This window comes from Rhincodon typus, chromosome 20, assembly GCF_021869965.1.
Source record: "Rhincodon typus isolate 14 chromosome 20, sRhiTyp1.1, whole genome shotgun sequence".
Classification (NCBI taxonomy): Eukaryota; Metazoa; Chordata; class Chondrichthyes; order Orectolobiformes; family Rhincodontidae; genus Rhincodon; species Rhincodon typus.
In genome coordinates, this window is record NC_063351.1 from 5,049,954 (window position 1) to 5,067,101 (window position 17,148).

Here is a 17,148-nt window from a genome sequence, read left to right on the forward strand (position 1 = left end):
TCAATAAATGTATGAATAATTGAAAATTTAGACATTGTTTCCCTAGTATTCCAAAATTAGCAGATATTCAAAGATTGACATGATTTTATTCATTTGGCAATAAGAATCTGATGTAAATATGTTTAGAAATTAATTGATTAGAAATTACACCAAAATTGTTCTTAAAGATGTTCTCTTTAAAATCTGTCTTCTGAATTCTCTTCATCTTTTCAAAAACTTTATTTTTCAGCCTGTTCTTGTATCTGGTGTACACAAAAACCTAAATTCCAATATTTGGAAACCTGAAAGCTTTTGTGAAGAATTTGGAGATCAGAAGGTTGACCTGGTTAACTGCAAAGATGGCAGTATAATCTCTAGCACAAGAATTCAAGACTTCTGGGATGGTTTTGAAGACTTAACCAGTAAGTGTGGTATCAGTGAGCAATTCAGGCCTGTTGTGACTATAGCCAATAATTCAACTAAATTAATGTTTGAATTCTTGATTTAATTGACAAAGTTTATTTTTGCTTTCTCACATGTTCAAATATACTTTGTCTTCTAAAGGCAATTGTAAATTAAATATTTTGGATTTTACAAAAGAAACTTTCTTTTGAAAATAGTTTGTGAAAAGAACCAAAAGTCTGTGCTCTGCAAGTTTAGTACATTTATGTTTTCTCTGAAATAATTGAAGTCTTTATCCTTTGTCAGAACGAATCAAATCTAAGAATGGGGAGTCTATGTTACTGAAGATGAAGGATTGGCCCTCTGGTGACGATTTCAGAACTATGATGCCTTCCAGGTAAAAGCTACAGCTGAAAATGCATTTGAACTTCTGACTGACAGCTGTAATCTTATGCCAAGTCGCATTGGCACACTTTATTTCTTCTGCCCTTTTACTGTCTGCAACTTGTACCATTCCAAGTGAATTTTAGGTCAGTGGTACTCTATAACTGTACCTGTAACTTTAGATAGTTGTGAAAGGCATCAGATATCTATTTAAGATATGTCATTGTCACTTTATTCCCTTCTGGGAGATGTGTTACATATGTCATGGGTAAAATCAGGAACTCAGGATCTGGGAAAAGAGAATCCCATACGCTGCATGTGGCATGGTGTGCAAAGTTGACCACAGCCTTGACTTTTCCTAGTTAAGCAGGTAGGAATGTATAGGAAGAAATCATTTATCCATCTTGTTGCTCTATCCACCATATCCCAAAGTTTCTCATGTTTCAAGTAATGTGTCTAATTGTGACAAACCTAGCCTCTTCATCAATCTTAATTTTAATTGCTCCACCAGTAATGTTGACATAGCTAATATTGATTGGCCGTAAGACACATCTACCTAGCGTGTCGTGTTTGTCAGTTATGTCAAACAGTCCCTCTTCAGTACGTACACAGGTACTGTTCCCCAACTCTTCCACTGTAACATCGATGACTGTGTCAGTGCTACATCCTGCACCCAGGCTGAACTGGAGCAGTTCATCGACTTCACTAACAACTTCCACCCTCCCCTCAAATTCACCTTGGTCTATCTCGGACACCTCCCTCCCCTTTCTTGATCTCTCCATTTTCCATTTCTGGCGGCAGTTTACAAATGGACATTTCTATAAACCCACAGACTCCCATAGCCACCTAGACTACACCTCCTCCCGTGCTGTAGCCTGCAAAAACTCCATCCTGTTTTCCTAATTCCTCCATCTCCGTCGCATCTGCTGTGACGAGGAGACAGTCCACTCCCAAGCATCCCAGATGTCCACCTTTTTCAAACAACGCTGTTTCCCCCCTCTGTCATCCAGACAGCCCTCCATTGTGCCTCCTTCATTACCCACTCCACAGCTTTTAACCACCCCCCTCCCCAAAACATAATAAATGCATTGCATCTGGGGCTCCTGAAGGTGTCTTCTCTACGTTAGTGAGACCAAACATAGACTAGGTGACTGTTTTGCTGAGCAAGTTCGTGTGGTCTGTAATAGCCAGCCTGACCTCCCGATCATTGCCCATTTCAACCCCCTCCCCTCAAACCATCACCACCACCACCACCACCACTCCCTCTCCAACATGTCTATCCTCAGCATCCTCCAGTGTCGCAGTGACTCAGAACGCAAATTTGAAGAACAAAACCTTAACGCCTGTCTGGGCACCCTACAGCCCAGAGGACTCAACATTGAGTTCTCCAATTTCAAATAACCTTCCCACCCATCGCCCGGCTCCCTTTCCAGCCCCATCTTCCCCCTTCCCTTCTGACCACCAACTGGACTCATCCCTCCCATCAACCAGTCAGGTCATACCTACTACCCATGTTCACCTATCACCACCATTCCGCTACCCTACCTCCCCCCTTCTTTATCTGCAGCTCCCCCTAACCCCACATCCAGTCCTGAAGAAGGGTAATACCCGAAACGTTGACTTCTCCTTTCCTCCAGATGCTGTCTGCCTTCCTGCGTTCTTCCAGCCTCCTGCGTGTCTACATCTGGTTCACTAATGCCCTTTTAGGGAAGGAGATCTGGCATCCTTACCTAGACTAGCTTATATGTGACTCACGTGTTAACTACACTCTGAAATGGTCCAGTAACTCAATTCAAAGGCAACTAAGGATGAGTAACAAGTGTCGGTCTAATCAGCAACATCCACATGCCATGAAAAAGCAAATTATAAGAAAATTACTGCATTAACACTGCTTTATAAATATAATTAGACATACTTTGAATTTTGTACTCTATTTTGTTATAACCGCTTCCAGTAACACAATTTTATGAATCAGCTATGTAAATAACCTATTGTTACTGTGCTGTATAGTTAGTAAAACCTTTTTTGGTGTGATGAATGCCATCAATATTCTACATTTTGAGTTAAGTCTTTACTCGGTCTCTTTTCCAGCACTTAGAGAATTTTTTTATTATTTCCTTATAGGTTTGATGACGTTATGAAAAACTTGCCACTTCCAGAGTATTGTGATCCAGAAGGAAATCTAAACTTGGCATCCCGGATACCAGATTTCTTTGTACGACCAGATTTGGGGCCAAAACTATATGGTGCTTATGGTAAGCATAAAAAGTCAGTACACTTTCTACAATAATATGATTAACTAATTGGAAAAGACTAATTTCTAAATGATTCCATTTTTACAGGACAATCAACCATTAAGGAATATGGAACGACCAATCTTCACCTAGACATTGCTGATGTAGTCAACGTGCTTGTTTATGTTGGTGTGCCAAAAGGAAATGGAAACAATCACAAATCAGGTAATTTCTCAAAGCTTCTATTTCACTGTGAGTTGGATGGATTTTTTTTAACACTGCTGTAGTGTTTTCAGTGTCCGGCTGTCCATGACATAGATGGGAAGAAGCACCAATTTTGAATGTACTGAGAATTGTGAACAATTTGCTATAGCAGTGAAGATTCTAGTAACATGTCTTGGTTACATAAACCTTCACCTCAGATCGCAAATGCGTTCTTCTCAAATGGTTTCTCAATTAGCTAAATCTGATTTGATGGACAGTAACACGTAGTTCATGGACCTGGATTTGCTGAAATGACATGCACTGTTGTTACAATGGAAACCTCCCCAAAAAAATGACTTGCATCATTAGTCACAGCATTGTCTAATTTGCTGGACATCTTCCTTGTTCCCCAGAGACTCTTGCTAAATATGTTTCAAGACTAATTATCAGAAGCTGTGGACCCCATTAAAATTAGTAGCACAATCAAGTTTGTTGAATTAAGATTATTGCAATTGGCATTGAGACTTCAGTTATTACAGATTGGTGCTAAGGTTTCAGAATCATTGCAGTAGTTCAATTGCGTAGTCAGTTGCTGACTGCTGACCTGATCTAAGACTTAATTGAAATCTTAAAATTCAATCAAATAGTAAAATAATTCTTGGGGAACCAGGCACATATTAATTTCACCAGGTTGAAAATTTTATTTTAATACTTATTGATCTTGTGTATTCAGCATGGATTGGAACTGGAAACAAAATAGGGCTTGGGATTGAATATCATTCTGGCAAAAACTCTATTCATTTGAGTCTCCTTTATAATTTGCATATTTAATCTATATAATGTATTAAGTACAAACTGATGACTCCAATTAAACCAGCTGAATCTACCACTAATGCATTGGGAAGCACATTCCTCCTTGGTGCCTACGCACCTGAAGGCACTTCTGCCAGTGCTGGAGTGGTAGAAATCAGAGATGCACAAGAGGCCAGAACTGGAAGAAACATAGATATCCTGGAGGAATGTAGGGCTCAAGGAGATTAAATGGGAGGTTAGAAACATGATAAGGATGGACACCAGTGACAACATCACCTCCAACAGACATCACCTGGAAACTGTGTTGCTCTGCCAACACCATGAAGTGTAACACTGCATGATCCTGCAACTTGAGATGGATGTTAGGCAACACCTACTCACTATACAAATATGCTCACCAAGGTGACGCTTCACCAACTCATGAATTGCCTGCTGCAATCTTCCAGATAGAGCACCATTTAGAAATGCTGTTGAAGCCCAAGAAGATCTGATTGCATAACCTAATTGCCAAATGGAAATTCAAGGCAATAGGGTATCTTGGGAATTGATCCTAGCAGTATCATACACATCTTTGACATTGAGTTGACAGAGAAATGCCAACCAATTCTCCTTCATCTGCACCAAAAGGATTAACATCTATAGATGTGTAACTGAAACCTATGCAATGCGTTCAACTTATCCATAAACACAGTCTTAGGAATCAAGAATTGACAATCTGACAATCCAGCAGTATTTTGTTGTTCAAAAAGGCTATTTTGATTGATACAAGTTCTTGTTTTTACAATTTAATCCATCAACACAGTTTTTTCCCGGTCACTCAATGTCAGATCTAGAACAGACGTGAGGTGGCCTATATTTTCATAGTTTTTTTTTTAATAGAATCCCTACAGTGTGGAAACAGGCCCTTTGGCCCAACAAGTCCACACCGACACTCAGAGCATTCTGCCCAGACCGAACCCCCTAATCTACACTAATGAACACTATGGGCACGCTTTTGGATTGTGGGAGGAAACCGGAGCACCCGGAGGAAACCCACGCAGACATGGGGAAAATGTGCAAACTCCACACAGACAGTGGCCCAAGGGTGGAATTGAACCCAGGTCCGCGGCGCTGTGAGGCAGTAGTGCTAACCACTGAGCCACCGTGCCGCCGGTGGTTTAATATGATATATTAAAATTCAGTGATACTGTATAAGCTGGTCCTAGAACTAATGAGCTTTGTGTTTAATACTATCACAGCATTTCAAATGTAATTCATTGACTCTGAAGTGCTTTGGGATGTCTTGGGGCACAAGAAAAGTGCTATAACAATTCAGGTTTTTTTAACGTATTGTGAATCATCAAGAAGAGCTGTTAGAAGTAATAGTTGTTTGCAAAATGCCCAATTAATCTTTCGCTTATGGCAAATTTTATCTTGTAACCAGAAGGAGCCTGTATTGTCATTACTAACACAGATCCTTTCTTCCAAACTAAGGAAAGATGATATTGGGGATTTTGGGGCTGAGCTGAGAGATAAACAAAAGTCACTTTCATTATCAAGATAATTGATGACAGTATCAAAAGAATGTGTTAAATGTAAGCATTGTCTTCTGTTTCTGAGAGGTATCATCCTGGTCAGTTCTCACTGTATGGAAGGAATTTAACATGGAGTAAAATGCAATATACTTGAACTTCACTGTCAAGGAAGAATCATAGAATCCCTTACAGTGTGGAAACAGGCCCTTCGGCCCAACAAGTCCACACCGAACCTCGGAGCATCCCACACAGACCCATCCCCCTATAACCCATCTAATCTACACATCCCTGGACACTACGGGCAATTTAGCATGGCCAATCCACCTAACCTGCACATCTTTGGACTGTGGGAGGAAACCGGAGCACCCAGAGGAAACTCCCGCAGACACAGGGAGAATGTGCAAACAAAAATAGTTTCTGATTGTGTTGACCCATTTCCTGCCTTAGCCTGAATTTTAGTACTGCACATAAACTAATCTGGGTATCATTGACCTAATTATTTTAGAATAGAGAGGGATTGCCCATCAGTGATGAATACCCTCGGATACACATTTAGATAAAGATCTCAATCATTGTGTCATTTGGCATGCAGTAGGTGGTTGCTTAGCAGAAGGGTAATCACTCAGTGCTTTTCCAAACCTTATTTCAGATTTGTCAAGTAATCGCTATTCCTCAAGTTATTTGATGATATTACTGTAAACTTAATGGTTGATTGTTAAAAGGGCAAAAGATAGTTTGGGAGCCAAAGGTTTTCACACCAATGAAGTGTTATCCAACTCAGATTCTTACCTATTGAACCAAATGCGAAACAGTACTACCCAGCTATCTCAGGATTGAAATCCGGGCTAATTCCTAAACACTTATTTGTATATTCGTAAAATAAACACTTCCTGGAATTAGATTACCAGAGTAATTTGTGTTTCAAAAGGAAAACAAAGTGGCAGTTTATAAAATTGATTTTCTATCCCATATTTTAAACAGTCAAGCTTGAGCAATGGAGCATTATGGAAAATGTCCAATTTGTTTTTTTACCCAGCTATCTCGAAAAAAATTGAGGAAGATGAAATTGATGAAACCACAAAGAAAAGATTGAAGGATGGTAATGAGACTCCAGGTGCTTTGTGGCATGTCTTTTCAGCCAAAGATACACACAAAATAAAGGAGTTTCTACAAAAGGTGAACAGTTTACACATTTATACCAAACAACTCCAGGGCAAGTACAGTTGTCACATTGTAAAAGAATCTAAGTTGTTATCGTACAGAATTAGTGTTATTAATGGTTTGGAAATTAGTAAGTTTAATGCTTCTGTAAGTAGACAAAATTTGCAATGATTTCTTTTGATTTTCATTGAAATAATCATAAAATGAAATGACCTCAACAAGACATTGCAGAATTACTTTTAAAACCATATATTGAAAAGGAAACTTTATTAAAACAAGATATTTTTCTATAATTTGTTCAACCATAAGTTTATATTCCTTCGAAGATGTAGTATTCATTTAACTTCTGTGTTAATGAAACTATGTCCAAGTAAAAATAGTTTCTTATGAAATCACGGCTGATTGAGGGCAAGAACCGTTTGGTTTAGTCATTCAAAGTGTGTTCAATAATCCCAATATAACACATTGATAGAAAATTTATTTCTCTATTGTGCCCCTATCAAAAGACTCATGAGGAGCAGGGTCAGGAATCACCTGACCATGATCTGATCTGTGATCAGACCTGTTACTTGAACAAGAAACTGCGCCGAAGACTCTATGAAGAATGTGGAATTCGTAGCTGGTCCATCTTCCAGTTCTTGGGTGATGCAGTCCTAATACCAGCAGGAGCACTGCGTCAGGTAATTCAAGGCAATCTCTACCAGTACATTTTAAAAAGCAAGCAATAGAAGTAGGTACAGGCTATTTGGCTCTTGGAGGATCTAATAGCTATATTACTATCGCTGAATCAAAATCTATATGTCAGCATTCAGAGTTGTGTACAAGAGCACCCAGGCTCCTCAGAGTAACAACATTTATCAGTCTCTCCATTTCAAAAATGGTTGGTTCCTTATGAGGAAAGGTTGAGCTTATACTCATTGGAATTTAGAAGGATGAAAGATGGTCTTATTGAAGCATAACATTCTGAGGGGGATTGACAGGGTAGTTTCTTTTGTGGGGCATCAAGAATTGGAGACATAATTTCAAAATAAAGGATTATGAGTAATTTTTCCAGAGCATTGTTGTTTTTGGAACTGTCTTCTCCAGACAGCAGTAGAAGCTGGTCACTGATTGTATTCAAAGCAGAGTTGGACATATTTTTTGATTAACAGGGAGTCAGCAGTTATAGAGATCAGACAAGAAGATAGTCAGATTCAGATCAGCCTACTCCTTCTATTTCTTATGTTCTTGTATTCTGCTTTTGAATTTTCCACATTATATTCCATGTGCCATGTTCTTACTCACTCACTGAACCTGCGTATGATGATCTGTAATCTCTATGTCCTCCTCACAACTTACCTTCCTAACATTGTACCTTCAACAAATGTGGATACATTACACTCAGTATCAACATTCCCTCTTTGCTGTGCGCACAGCTGCTCTGATGTAGGCGCGCCAATCATGCCATTACTTCCAATTGCAGAAGTCACTGCTGTGCATGGCTGGGAGGAAAATTAGAGGGAATGCTACTCGACTGAGTAATTAATATAGATTATAAAAACTAGGGCCTCAACAATGACTTACACAGTACCCAACTCAATTCAAAGATGCCAATCTAAAAATAACTTGCAGTTTATTTCTAAACTCTTCTGTTTGTTAGCCAATCCTCAATTAATGCTAATATATTCTCCCCAATCCCATGAACCCTGATTTTGTAAAATATCTTCTTCACAGAATGGTTCCAGTGCAATATGAGGCCAATTAGTCCATCATCTCTCCTCCAGCTCTCTGATTGGGCATTTCACTCAGTGCCGTTCTCCTGGCTTCTCTCCATAACCCTGCACATGCTTCTGTTTGAAATAACAATAGAATTCCCTTTTGAATTCCTCAACTGAACTGTCTCCACCACACTCTTAGGCAGTGAATTCCACACCTTAATCATTAATGAATGAGAAGAAAAATCATGTCACCTTTGCTGCTTTTGTCAAGTAAATCTGTGCCCTCATTCTGGATCCTTTAATGAGTGAAACAGTTTCTCCCTGTATACTCCGACTAATTCTGAATTTCTGTACCAAACACCCTCTCAGTGTTCTCTTTTTTGCCCCAAGGAAAATAGTCCCAACTTCTCCACGATAACTATGTTTCTTCATCTGTGGAACCATTCTCATGAATATTTTCTGCACTGTTTCCAGTGTTCCTAAAGTGCTTTGGTACCATATCAAGTGCCTTTGGAAGTTGGTGTCCACTATGTCAACAGCATTTCTGTCGTCAAACCTCTGTTACCTCTTCAAAAACCTGTAGCAAGTTAGTTAATTAGATTAACTTTCCTTAATTTATCACGTGACTATTAATTTTGCTGCAAATTATTGCTTCTAGAAATTCTTCCATCAACAATGTTAAATGACTGGCCTCAGATCAGTTCTGAAGAAGGTTTACTGGACCCGAAAAAAGAGCTCTGCTCTGCTCTCCACAGATGCTGCCAGACCTGCTGAGTTACCCCAGCAATTTCTGTTTTTGTTGTTCTCTGTCTCTCTCTGGGCTTCATCTCCACCTGTCGCTTACAACTCCACTCTCCCCTCAGCCCATCTTCAGCTTATATACAATCCTTTCCTTAGCTACAATCAGTTCTGAGGAAGGGTCACTGGACCTAAAACATTAACTCTGATTTCTCTCCACTGACCTGAGTTTTCCCAGCAATTTCAGTTTTTGTTTCTGATTTCCAGCATCCGCAGTTTTTTTTTTAATGAAAGTTCAGGTCTTAGCTTCTGGACGTCTCCTTATTTTGAGAATAGAACTGAAAATATAGCACACTTCATCATTAAGTTCCAAGCTGCTGCACCCTGACTTGGAACCACAAATCTGTTACTTCACTGTCACAAGGTCAAAATCTGTTAATTTGTTCCTAACAACATTGTAGGTATACCTACACCACAAGAACTGGGAGTTCAAGAAATCAACTCCCCACCACCACCTGGGCAATTAGGGATGAGCAACCAATGCTGGCTTAGCCAGTGATGCTTGCATCCTGTGAAAGAATATATTATTTTAAAAGTTCTAATTTTGAAAAATTGAAGATTCTTGGAGGCTTTACAAGGTAGATGCAGATAGATTCTTTCCCATTGTAGAAGAGTTTAGGACCAGAGGTCACGATCTCAGAGTAAGGGGTCACCTATTTAAGGCAGAGAGGCAGGGGAACTAACTCTTGAGAGTTGTGAATCTGTGGAATTCCTTACCATGGAAGGTTAGGTCATTAACTATATTCAGGGCTGAGATAGAGTTTTAATGAGAAATGAATCGAGGGGTTATGGGGTAAGTGGAATTGAGGTTTAACACATCAACCATGATCTTATTGAATGGTGGAGCAGACTGAAAGGCCCAATGCCCTGTTTCTGCTGTTACATCTTACAATTTTGTGGTCTAAAAAACAAGCTTTCACCGACAATACATTTTATTTTAGTATTTTAATGTTATTCGATTGTTTTCAAGATGGAGCCTTGATCATTATTTCTGTACTCCTAATATGTGACTTCTTACCCTTTAAAAAGTAACAATATTCCTTAATAAAAAGACAATAAGGCAAAGTTTGTGTTGCCAAGTCTCAGTAGTAATAATTCAGTTGTTGTGTAAGTCAGGTGCAACAAACACCTTTTTTTCTAATGTTTTTCAGATGCAAAGTATTTACAGTTGTATTCAGGTCTCTGAAGACTTTGTATCACCAGAACACACGATGCAGTCTTTCCATCTTTCACAGGAGCTGAGACACCAGTCAAGACATGAGCTAAACTATGAGGATAAACTGCAGGTATTGACTTTCCTGATTTCAATCAGTTCATTAGTTGGTTTCAGTTAAGGGTTATTAGAAATATCATTTCCTTGAAAAAGACAAAAGAATAGGAATAAACGGGCCTTTTTCCAAAGTGCAGCCAGTGATTTGTGGGGTATTGTGGAGTCAGTGCTTAGACCCCAGCTATTCACAATATATAAAATGAATTAGGTGAGGAAACTAAATGTAGTATCTCCAAGTTTGCAAACGACACAAAGTTGAGTGGAAGGCTGAACTGTGAGAAGGATAGTAAGACACCTCCGTGTGATTTGGACAAATTGATTTAGTGGATGAATGTGAAGTTATCAACCTTGGGAGCAAAAACAGGAAGCTGGTTAATTATCTGAATGGTGATAGATTAGGAAAGGGGGAGGTGCAATGAGACCCAAGTGTCCTTGTATCTCATTTGCTGAAACTAAGCATGTAGGTGCAGCAGGTGGTGAAGGAGGCAAATGGTATGTTGGCCTTCATAGTGAGAGGATTTCAGTATAGGAGTAGGGATGTCTTGCTGCAATTGTATAGGGCCTTGGTGAGACCATACCTGGAGTATTATGTGCACGTTTGGTCTCTTTATTTGAGAAAGGATGTTCTGGCTATTACTGGGGTGCAATCAAGGTTTACCAGACTGATTCCTCTGATGGAAGGACTGATGATAAGAGTAAATGCAGGTAAGAGGTTTCCACTGTTTGGGGAGTCTAGAAACGGGGAAAAAATTTATAAGGGGCTTGCCACTTGCATGTGAGATGAAGAGAAATCTTTTTACTTCAGAGGGTTATGAATTTTTGCAGTTCTCTACTACAGATGGCTGTGGAAGCTCAATCTTTAACTGTGTTTAAAGTTGAGAGTGATAGATTTATGATTGGCAGTGGTGTAATGGTTATGGTTATAGGGATGGGGTGGGTACAAGCCATAGAAGAGTTTGATCAGCCATGATTACATTAAATTGTGGGCCACGTTTGACAGATTGAATGGCTTCCTCCTGTTTGTATGTTCCACTAGCAAGGTATTCTCTCACTGGTGGCTTTTTTGCCACTAGAAATTTTTTTTTACCCTTTCAAAATGTTACTTAATTTTTAAAAACCTCTTGTCATTTTGTTTTACTACTTTATGATCTTGGGAGAACAATGCATCTTCTCTTTCCATATGACCGAAGTCCCTCACCCTGTTTTGGTAAATTTGTTCTGCACCCTCTTGAAGGAGACAACTACTCTTTGCTCTGCAACCCCCCTGCACTACTCCTTTCCTTGCTCCTTGTTATTTCTGTCTCTGTTCCCTTCCTTGTTGCATTCCTTTGCACTCCTCCCCTCCCTGCCTCTGTCCTTCTCCTGCCCTTATCTCTGGCATTGCTCTTTCTCCAGTCCTGATGCCACACCCTTGCCCTGGCATTGTATTTCTCATAGCTGCCCCTTCCTATGCACTGCCTTCTCCTCCCTCCACCTTGCTCCCTGATCCTCCCCACTCTCTATCACCTCTTGTGTATGTGCGTGTGCACATACACATCATTCACTGGAATATTATCTACGGTAATTTCTGCCGAACTTTCCAGATTCAACCTACATAGGTAGCAAACTTTCTACCCCTTCTCACCCGTGCCATTCAGTGTCATTCCAAACACTGATCGTACAAGGAGAGTAATAGGATCCTGTATGTTTCCTTCATTTAAAAGGAGCTGTCTTTAAATAACTATTGCTGCGTGAAATGTATTGAAACGGATTCCCCCTCCTCCTCTTAAGGAATATTCAGTGCTCTGCACTGAGGCACTAGAAAGCTCAAATGTACTTGGTGTTCTCATTACCAGATGTTCCAGTATCCTGTCATCTTGCAGTTAATTTTTTACCAGAAATATTCTACTGGATTACCTATTAATCAAATTCCGCTTCATTGTTTTATGGTTATGAATTGCATCTCATAGATCTCTTTTCAGAGTTGGAGTTCGGGTTTTTCTCAACTTTCTTTCCTTAATTGCTTGAGGTTAGTCTTGTGGTCCTTTTGTACACAGCCTCCAAACTGAGTTGTTCAGTGAGTGTAATTATAGGAAGTACTTTCAGCAGGATGTCCTGCACCTTGTACTCTTCCAATTCTGAATGCAGCTCAGTGCTTTGTTTCGCTTAGTGCTGTGCTCATCTTTTCCAGTTCCCTGTCAACATCTCCCTTAACTTATTCAACCCCATTCATTAATGCATCAGTGTCCTAGACAATATGTATCCCTCAAAGGGAGGTGATGGCCTGTTGAATTACTGCTAGATTGTTTATGCAGAAACACTGGTAATGTTCTGGGGAGACCTGGGTTCAAATCTCACCACAGCAAATGGCGGAATTTGAATTCAATAAAAATATGGAATTAAGGGTCTGTGATGACCATGAAATCATTGTCAATTATCGGGGAAAACCTATCTGACTCACTAATGTCCTTTAGGGAAGGAAACTGCCATCCTTACCTGGTCTGGGTGACATGTGACTTCAGACCCAGAGCAATGTGGTTGACTCTTTACTGCCCTCTGGGATGGACAATAAATGCTGGCCTAGCTGACATACCCCATGAATGAATAAAAAAAAAAAATCAATATTTGGTCATTTGCACATAGCTATCTAATTGTCAGCGAGTTAGCTGTATTGATTCTTTAATAGTAGCAGTAACTGGACTTTCTAAGTACTTCAGTCGAGTAAAGTTTTGAGAAGGCCTGATATAACTTTTCTTTCTTCCTTTTCAAGTGCGTCTTTTCCTCTATTATGCATAACATTATGATTTGAATTTTAGCTGCTGTACATCCAAGTTGGAAATAGTATCCAGCTCGTTATTTCCAACAATAATGTTCCTTGTTAAAGGCTAAATGCTGTTATTTTTATATAACTTTTAACTCAATTTCAGTGTCAAGAATGGAGTCGTACACCAGTTCCTATGCAATGTTACCATCAGTTAATACTAAAATGTTATATCTGCTGTAGAAACTTAAATTAAAACTCACCCTGACATACACTTGCCCTACTTCTTTATTCAGCTGTGTTACAGGATTCTTGCTATAACTTAGTGTGAAATGTGGAGTATGGACTTGTTTTCAGTTTGTTATAATTTCTTTGTCAACTAATCTAATTTTAGCTTTTATGATTCAGTTGCACTAATAATTCACCAAATTGTGTAAAGCCCCAAATTTCCAACAACAGCATTGTTGTCTACTGTTTTTCAAATAAATTACATTGCTTATTACTAATCCTGTTTACTGTAATTGTTTCTCTAATGTCTGAATTTCTTTTCAGGTAAAAAACATAATATACCATTCAGTTAAAGATGCTGTGGGATCTCTGAGAATGCATGAAGAAAAGGTGTCAAATACATCACAGAATGCTTAATGTTTTTGTCGTTTTGTGACCTTACATGATCCTTTGTTTTGAAAAGATACATCAGCAGTGCCAAGGAAATTTGTTTTTGTGGTTACAGCCGTGTTGTGGTTACTGTAACAAATCGGCCAGTGCATCAAAATTAATGTTATTATAAAAAAGATCAAAATGCAGGCTCTGATAATATACAGGAAGTTAGCACTGTGCTGTTCCATGTATTATATTGTACATTTAAAAAAAATGAAATGTATTTATTTTTGGACAAAGTGTTACAGAATTTTATGCCATACTATTAAATCTAATGTAAACATGATTTGTACAGTTTTAGTTTGCGAAAATGGATATTTTTCACTACATTGAGACAGTTACTGTGAGAAGGCAGATGCGACTATCAGCTATGCCTAATTTTTTTTTAAATTGCTGAATCGCACAGCTATCCATGTCATATCAAAGTACTGCCAAATAAGATACATTCTGAAGTTCCTTACAATAAATTGACTGGATACATATACTACACACATCAGCTTTTTTTAAGTATTCATTGTAAAATTAAAGCAATTACAGAGCTGTAATTTATTCACAAAGTTGTCTTGTTAAATTTATGGTGAACTTTTGCCAGCAAAATGACTTATTACCAAGAAAGTTGATATTCTCTGTAAATACATATAAATATATACATTCAATTATGTATTTTTTTAAAATATAGCTTGCTTCAGTTTGTTCAAGTACAAGTGTTACATGCTTTGTACGTTTAAATTCAAAGGGGTTTTACATTTTCCAATAAAATTGTTTTATCATATATCTGAGTTTACATACTTTGTGGTATTGGTGAAGTTGTGCAGTATTTGAATTTGCTTAGTCAGTCTGGATATTAAGAAAATCCTTTACATGCAAATAATTTATCTCAGGATTTGCTCATTACACAATTACTGAACAGTTGAACTACTTTCTGATTGAATATTTGTACGTGCGCGCCTAGAATTTACTTCCACATTTCTAGTTTAAACCTTTGTTTTGGATTATATTAGTTTGCAATGTTAAATTTGCATTACAGGTTTAAATTTTGCAAATAGAATCCTAGATTTGAGATTGCAATTACTATTTTATCCAAGTTTAGCTTGGGTCTAAAACTTGCGGGAAAGGGAGGTAAATTAACAGTAATATAGAATCCAAATGTTTTTAAAGCACAAGTGACATTGAGAGAGCTTTCACTTGGCTCTTATTTATTTGTTATTTTCTTGAGTGTAAGACTCAGTGGGAAGCTGAACAATAAGTGGCAAATCATTTCTTGCAATCATACATCATTCAGGTGAAGATTTTACCACCATCTTGCTAAATACATAAGTTAGATATCTGTGTTCTCTGCTGAGGTCTAGCAGTGGGCAGAGTTACCATTGAGCTTAGTGAAATGTGTAGCAGTGCAAGTTACGTTTTTCTTTTGGTCAGTGTTGTGTGTTACCTTTTTATAATGTAAATTTAATCATTTGATAATTTGCCTGTCTTCTTCAGAGTTTCTGGAAAGATATCCAGTGTAATGTCACTGCTTAGGAAAGGAGGGTGAGGGAAAGCAATGAACCGTGGGCCAGTATATGGGATGTTTTTGTCTAATCAGTTCATGGAATGTGGTCATTACGGGCTGGGCTGTAGTTTGTTTTTGCTCATCCCTCACAGTCCTTGATAAGGAGATGTTGAGCCATCTTCTTGAACAGCAACCAGTCTGGACAGTACACTCAGTCTTCTGAGTGAGGGCATTCCAGGATTTTGACCTCCCATTAAGGACCTGTGTATGCTGAATTTTGTCAGGATTCTTCGGATCCGTTTGCATTGTTGCCAGGAGAGAAGTACAAAAAAACTTGCTTTTGACGTAGAAATACATTCTAAGGCATTCATCAAAAGTATGTCCCAACAGCAGGGTCCTGAATGTTTGCTGGGTGGCATGGAGGCTCAGTGGTTAGCACTGCTGCTTCACAGCACCAGGGACTTGGGTTTGATTCCAGCTCTGGGTGACCGTGTGGAGTTTGCATGTTCTTGCAGTGTCTGTATGCATTTCCTCTGGGTGCTCCAGTTTTCTCCCACTGTCCAAAGATGTGCAGGCTAGATGGATTAGCCATGCTAAATGTGGGGATAGGATCAGGGTGGGATGGTCTTCGGAGGGTCGGTGCAGACTTGATGGGCCAAATTGTCTCTATCTGCACTGTAGGGATTCTAGGATTTTGTGAAAATTCTGGTCAGGCTACCCTTCTACAAAAACCGGAAGGTGTCCCTGAAAACAGTCATCCAATTTATCATTGTCAATAAATGTTGTCCTAAACTTGTTAAATAAGCTCTGTCTTAAAATGGACTGAGCCCTTTATCAAAAAATTGAGACTGGAGGAAATGCTGAGCCTACAACATGCATTTCATCTGAGAGTTATAAAATTGAAAATTTTTCCTCATTCAACCATAGTTCCACACATCAGTTTAGCATATGTTAGAAAATCCAATTTAAGGGAAAGCTTTGCAATTTTTCACGGACCTTTTTTTTAAAATGAGAAGACATGATGCTTTCTCTTGGTCTGTTGAAAGACCATCCAAAAATTTGGAATTATGTCTCTTGTTGAATGGCTGTTTGTTGAGACTGAGAGTTTGATGAATGGATGTAAAAGAATGTCTTATTGGGTAATATCACAGCACATCCAGATTTCAAAATCTACATAATTGATGAAGCCCGAGTACGTATATCTGGACTTAAACATGGCAGAATCTCTAAGTTGTGTTTACTGTGAGACATTTACAGTGTCAAATTCCTCTCTTCCCAGCAGAGGTCAGTATTGTTTCACTATATCCTTCAACTATCCTCATCGACTCTCTGCCATCAACCATTAATCACAACTTTAACTCAAGATTGAGATGGTCACTTTAAGGAGAGGAGAATTTAAAAAAAAATCAAAGTACTGGGAGTGACAGTACTAATCTTAATAAAAAGAGGTTCTGGCCCAGCCATCAGTCTGTAAATTCCTGAATACTTCAGCCACTGGTGTATATCCTGGATGAGTAGTGACTTCACTCCAACGGTCTGACCTTTACAGATTAACTCAAACAGCTCTTCTTCCTCTGTACTCTGGATTCTTTAGAATTTTCTCAATTGCATACTCTGCTAGGTTAGGCCCCACCAAACATTATGCCTCCTTAAATATATGGACAAAGAGGATCAAGCCATTCAGCCCCTCGTGCCTGTTCTGCCATTTAATAAGAACATAACTGATTTGATTGTAGCCTTAATTCCACTTTACTGAGTTTCCACCATAATCATTGACTCCTTGTCGATCAAATTCTTTCT

The 17,148-nt window shown here is 38.8% G+C and overlaps 1 protein-coding gene across 1 annotated transcript in view; it reads left to right on the top strand.

Moving 5' to 3' along the window:
- jmjd1cb (jumonji domain containing 1Cb) overlaps positions 1-14,630 on the top strand; it is a 68,546-nt gene extending 53,916 nt beyond the window's left edge. The window contains exons 12-19 of the mRNA XM_048609154.1: positions 230-401; positions 688-778; positions 2,890-3,020; positions 3,108-3,224; positions 6,567-6,706; positions 7,198-7,371; positions 10,338-10,472; positions 13,749-14,630. Coding sequence (XP_048465111.1) covers positions 230-401; positions 688-778; positions 2,890-3,020; positions 3,108-3,224; positions 6,567-6,706; positions 7,198-7,371; positions 10,338-10,472; positions 13,749-13,841 — 1,053 coding nt within the window. The 3' untranslated portion in view covers positions 13,842-14,630. The remainder of the gene's footprint in view (positions 1-229; positions 402-687; positions 779-2,889; positions 3,021-3,107; positions 3,225-6,566; positions 6,707-7,197; positions 7,372-10,337; positions 10,473-13,748) is intronic.
- The last annotated feature ends 2,518 nt before the right edge of the window (positions 14,631-17,148 follow it).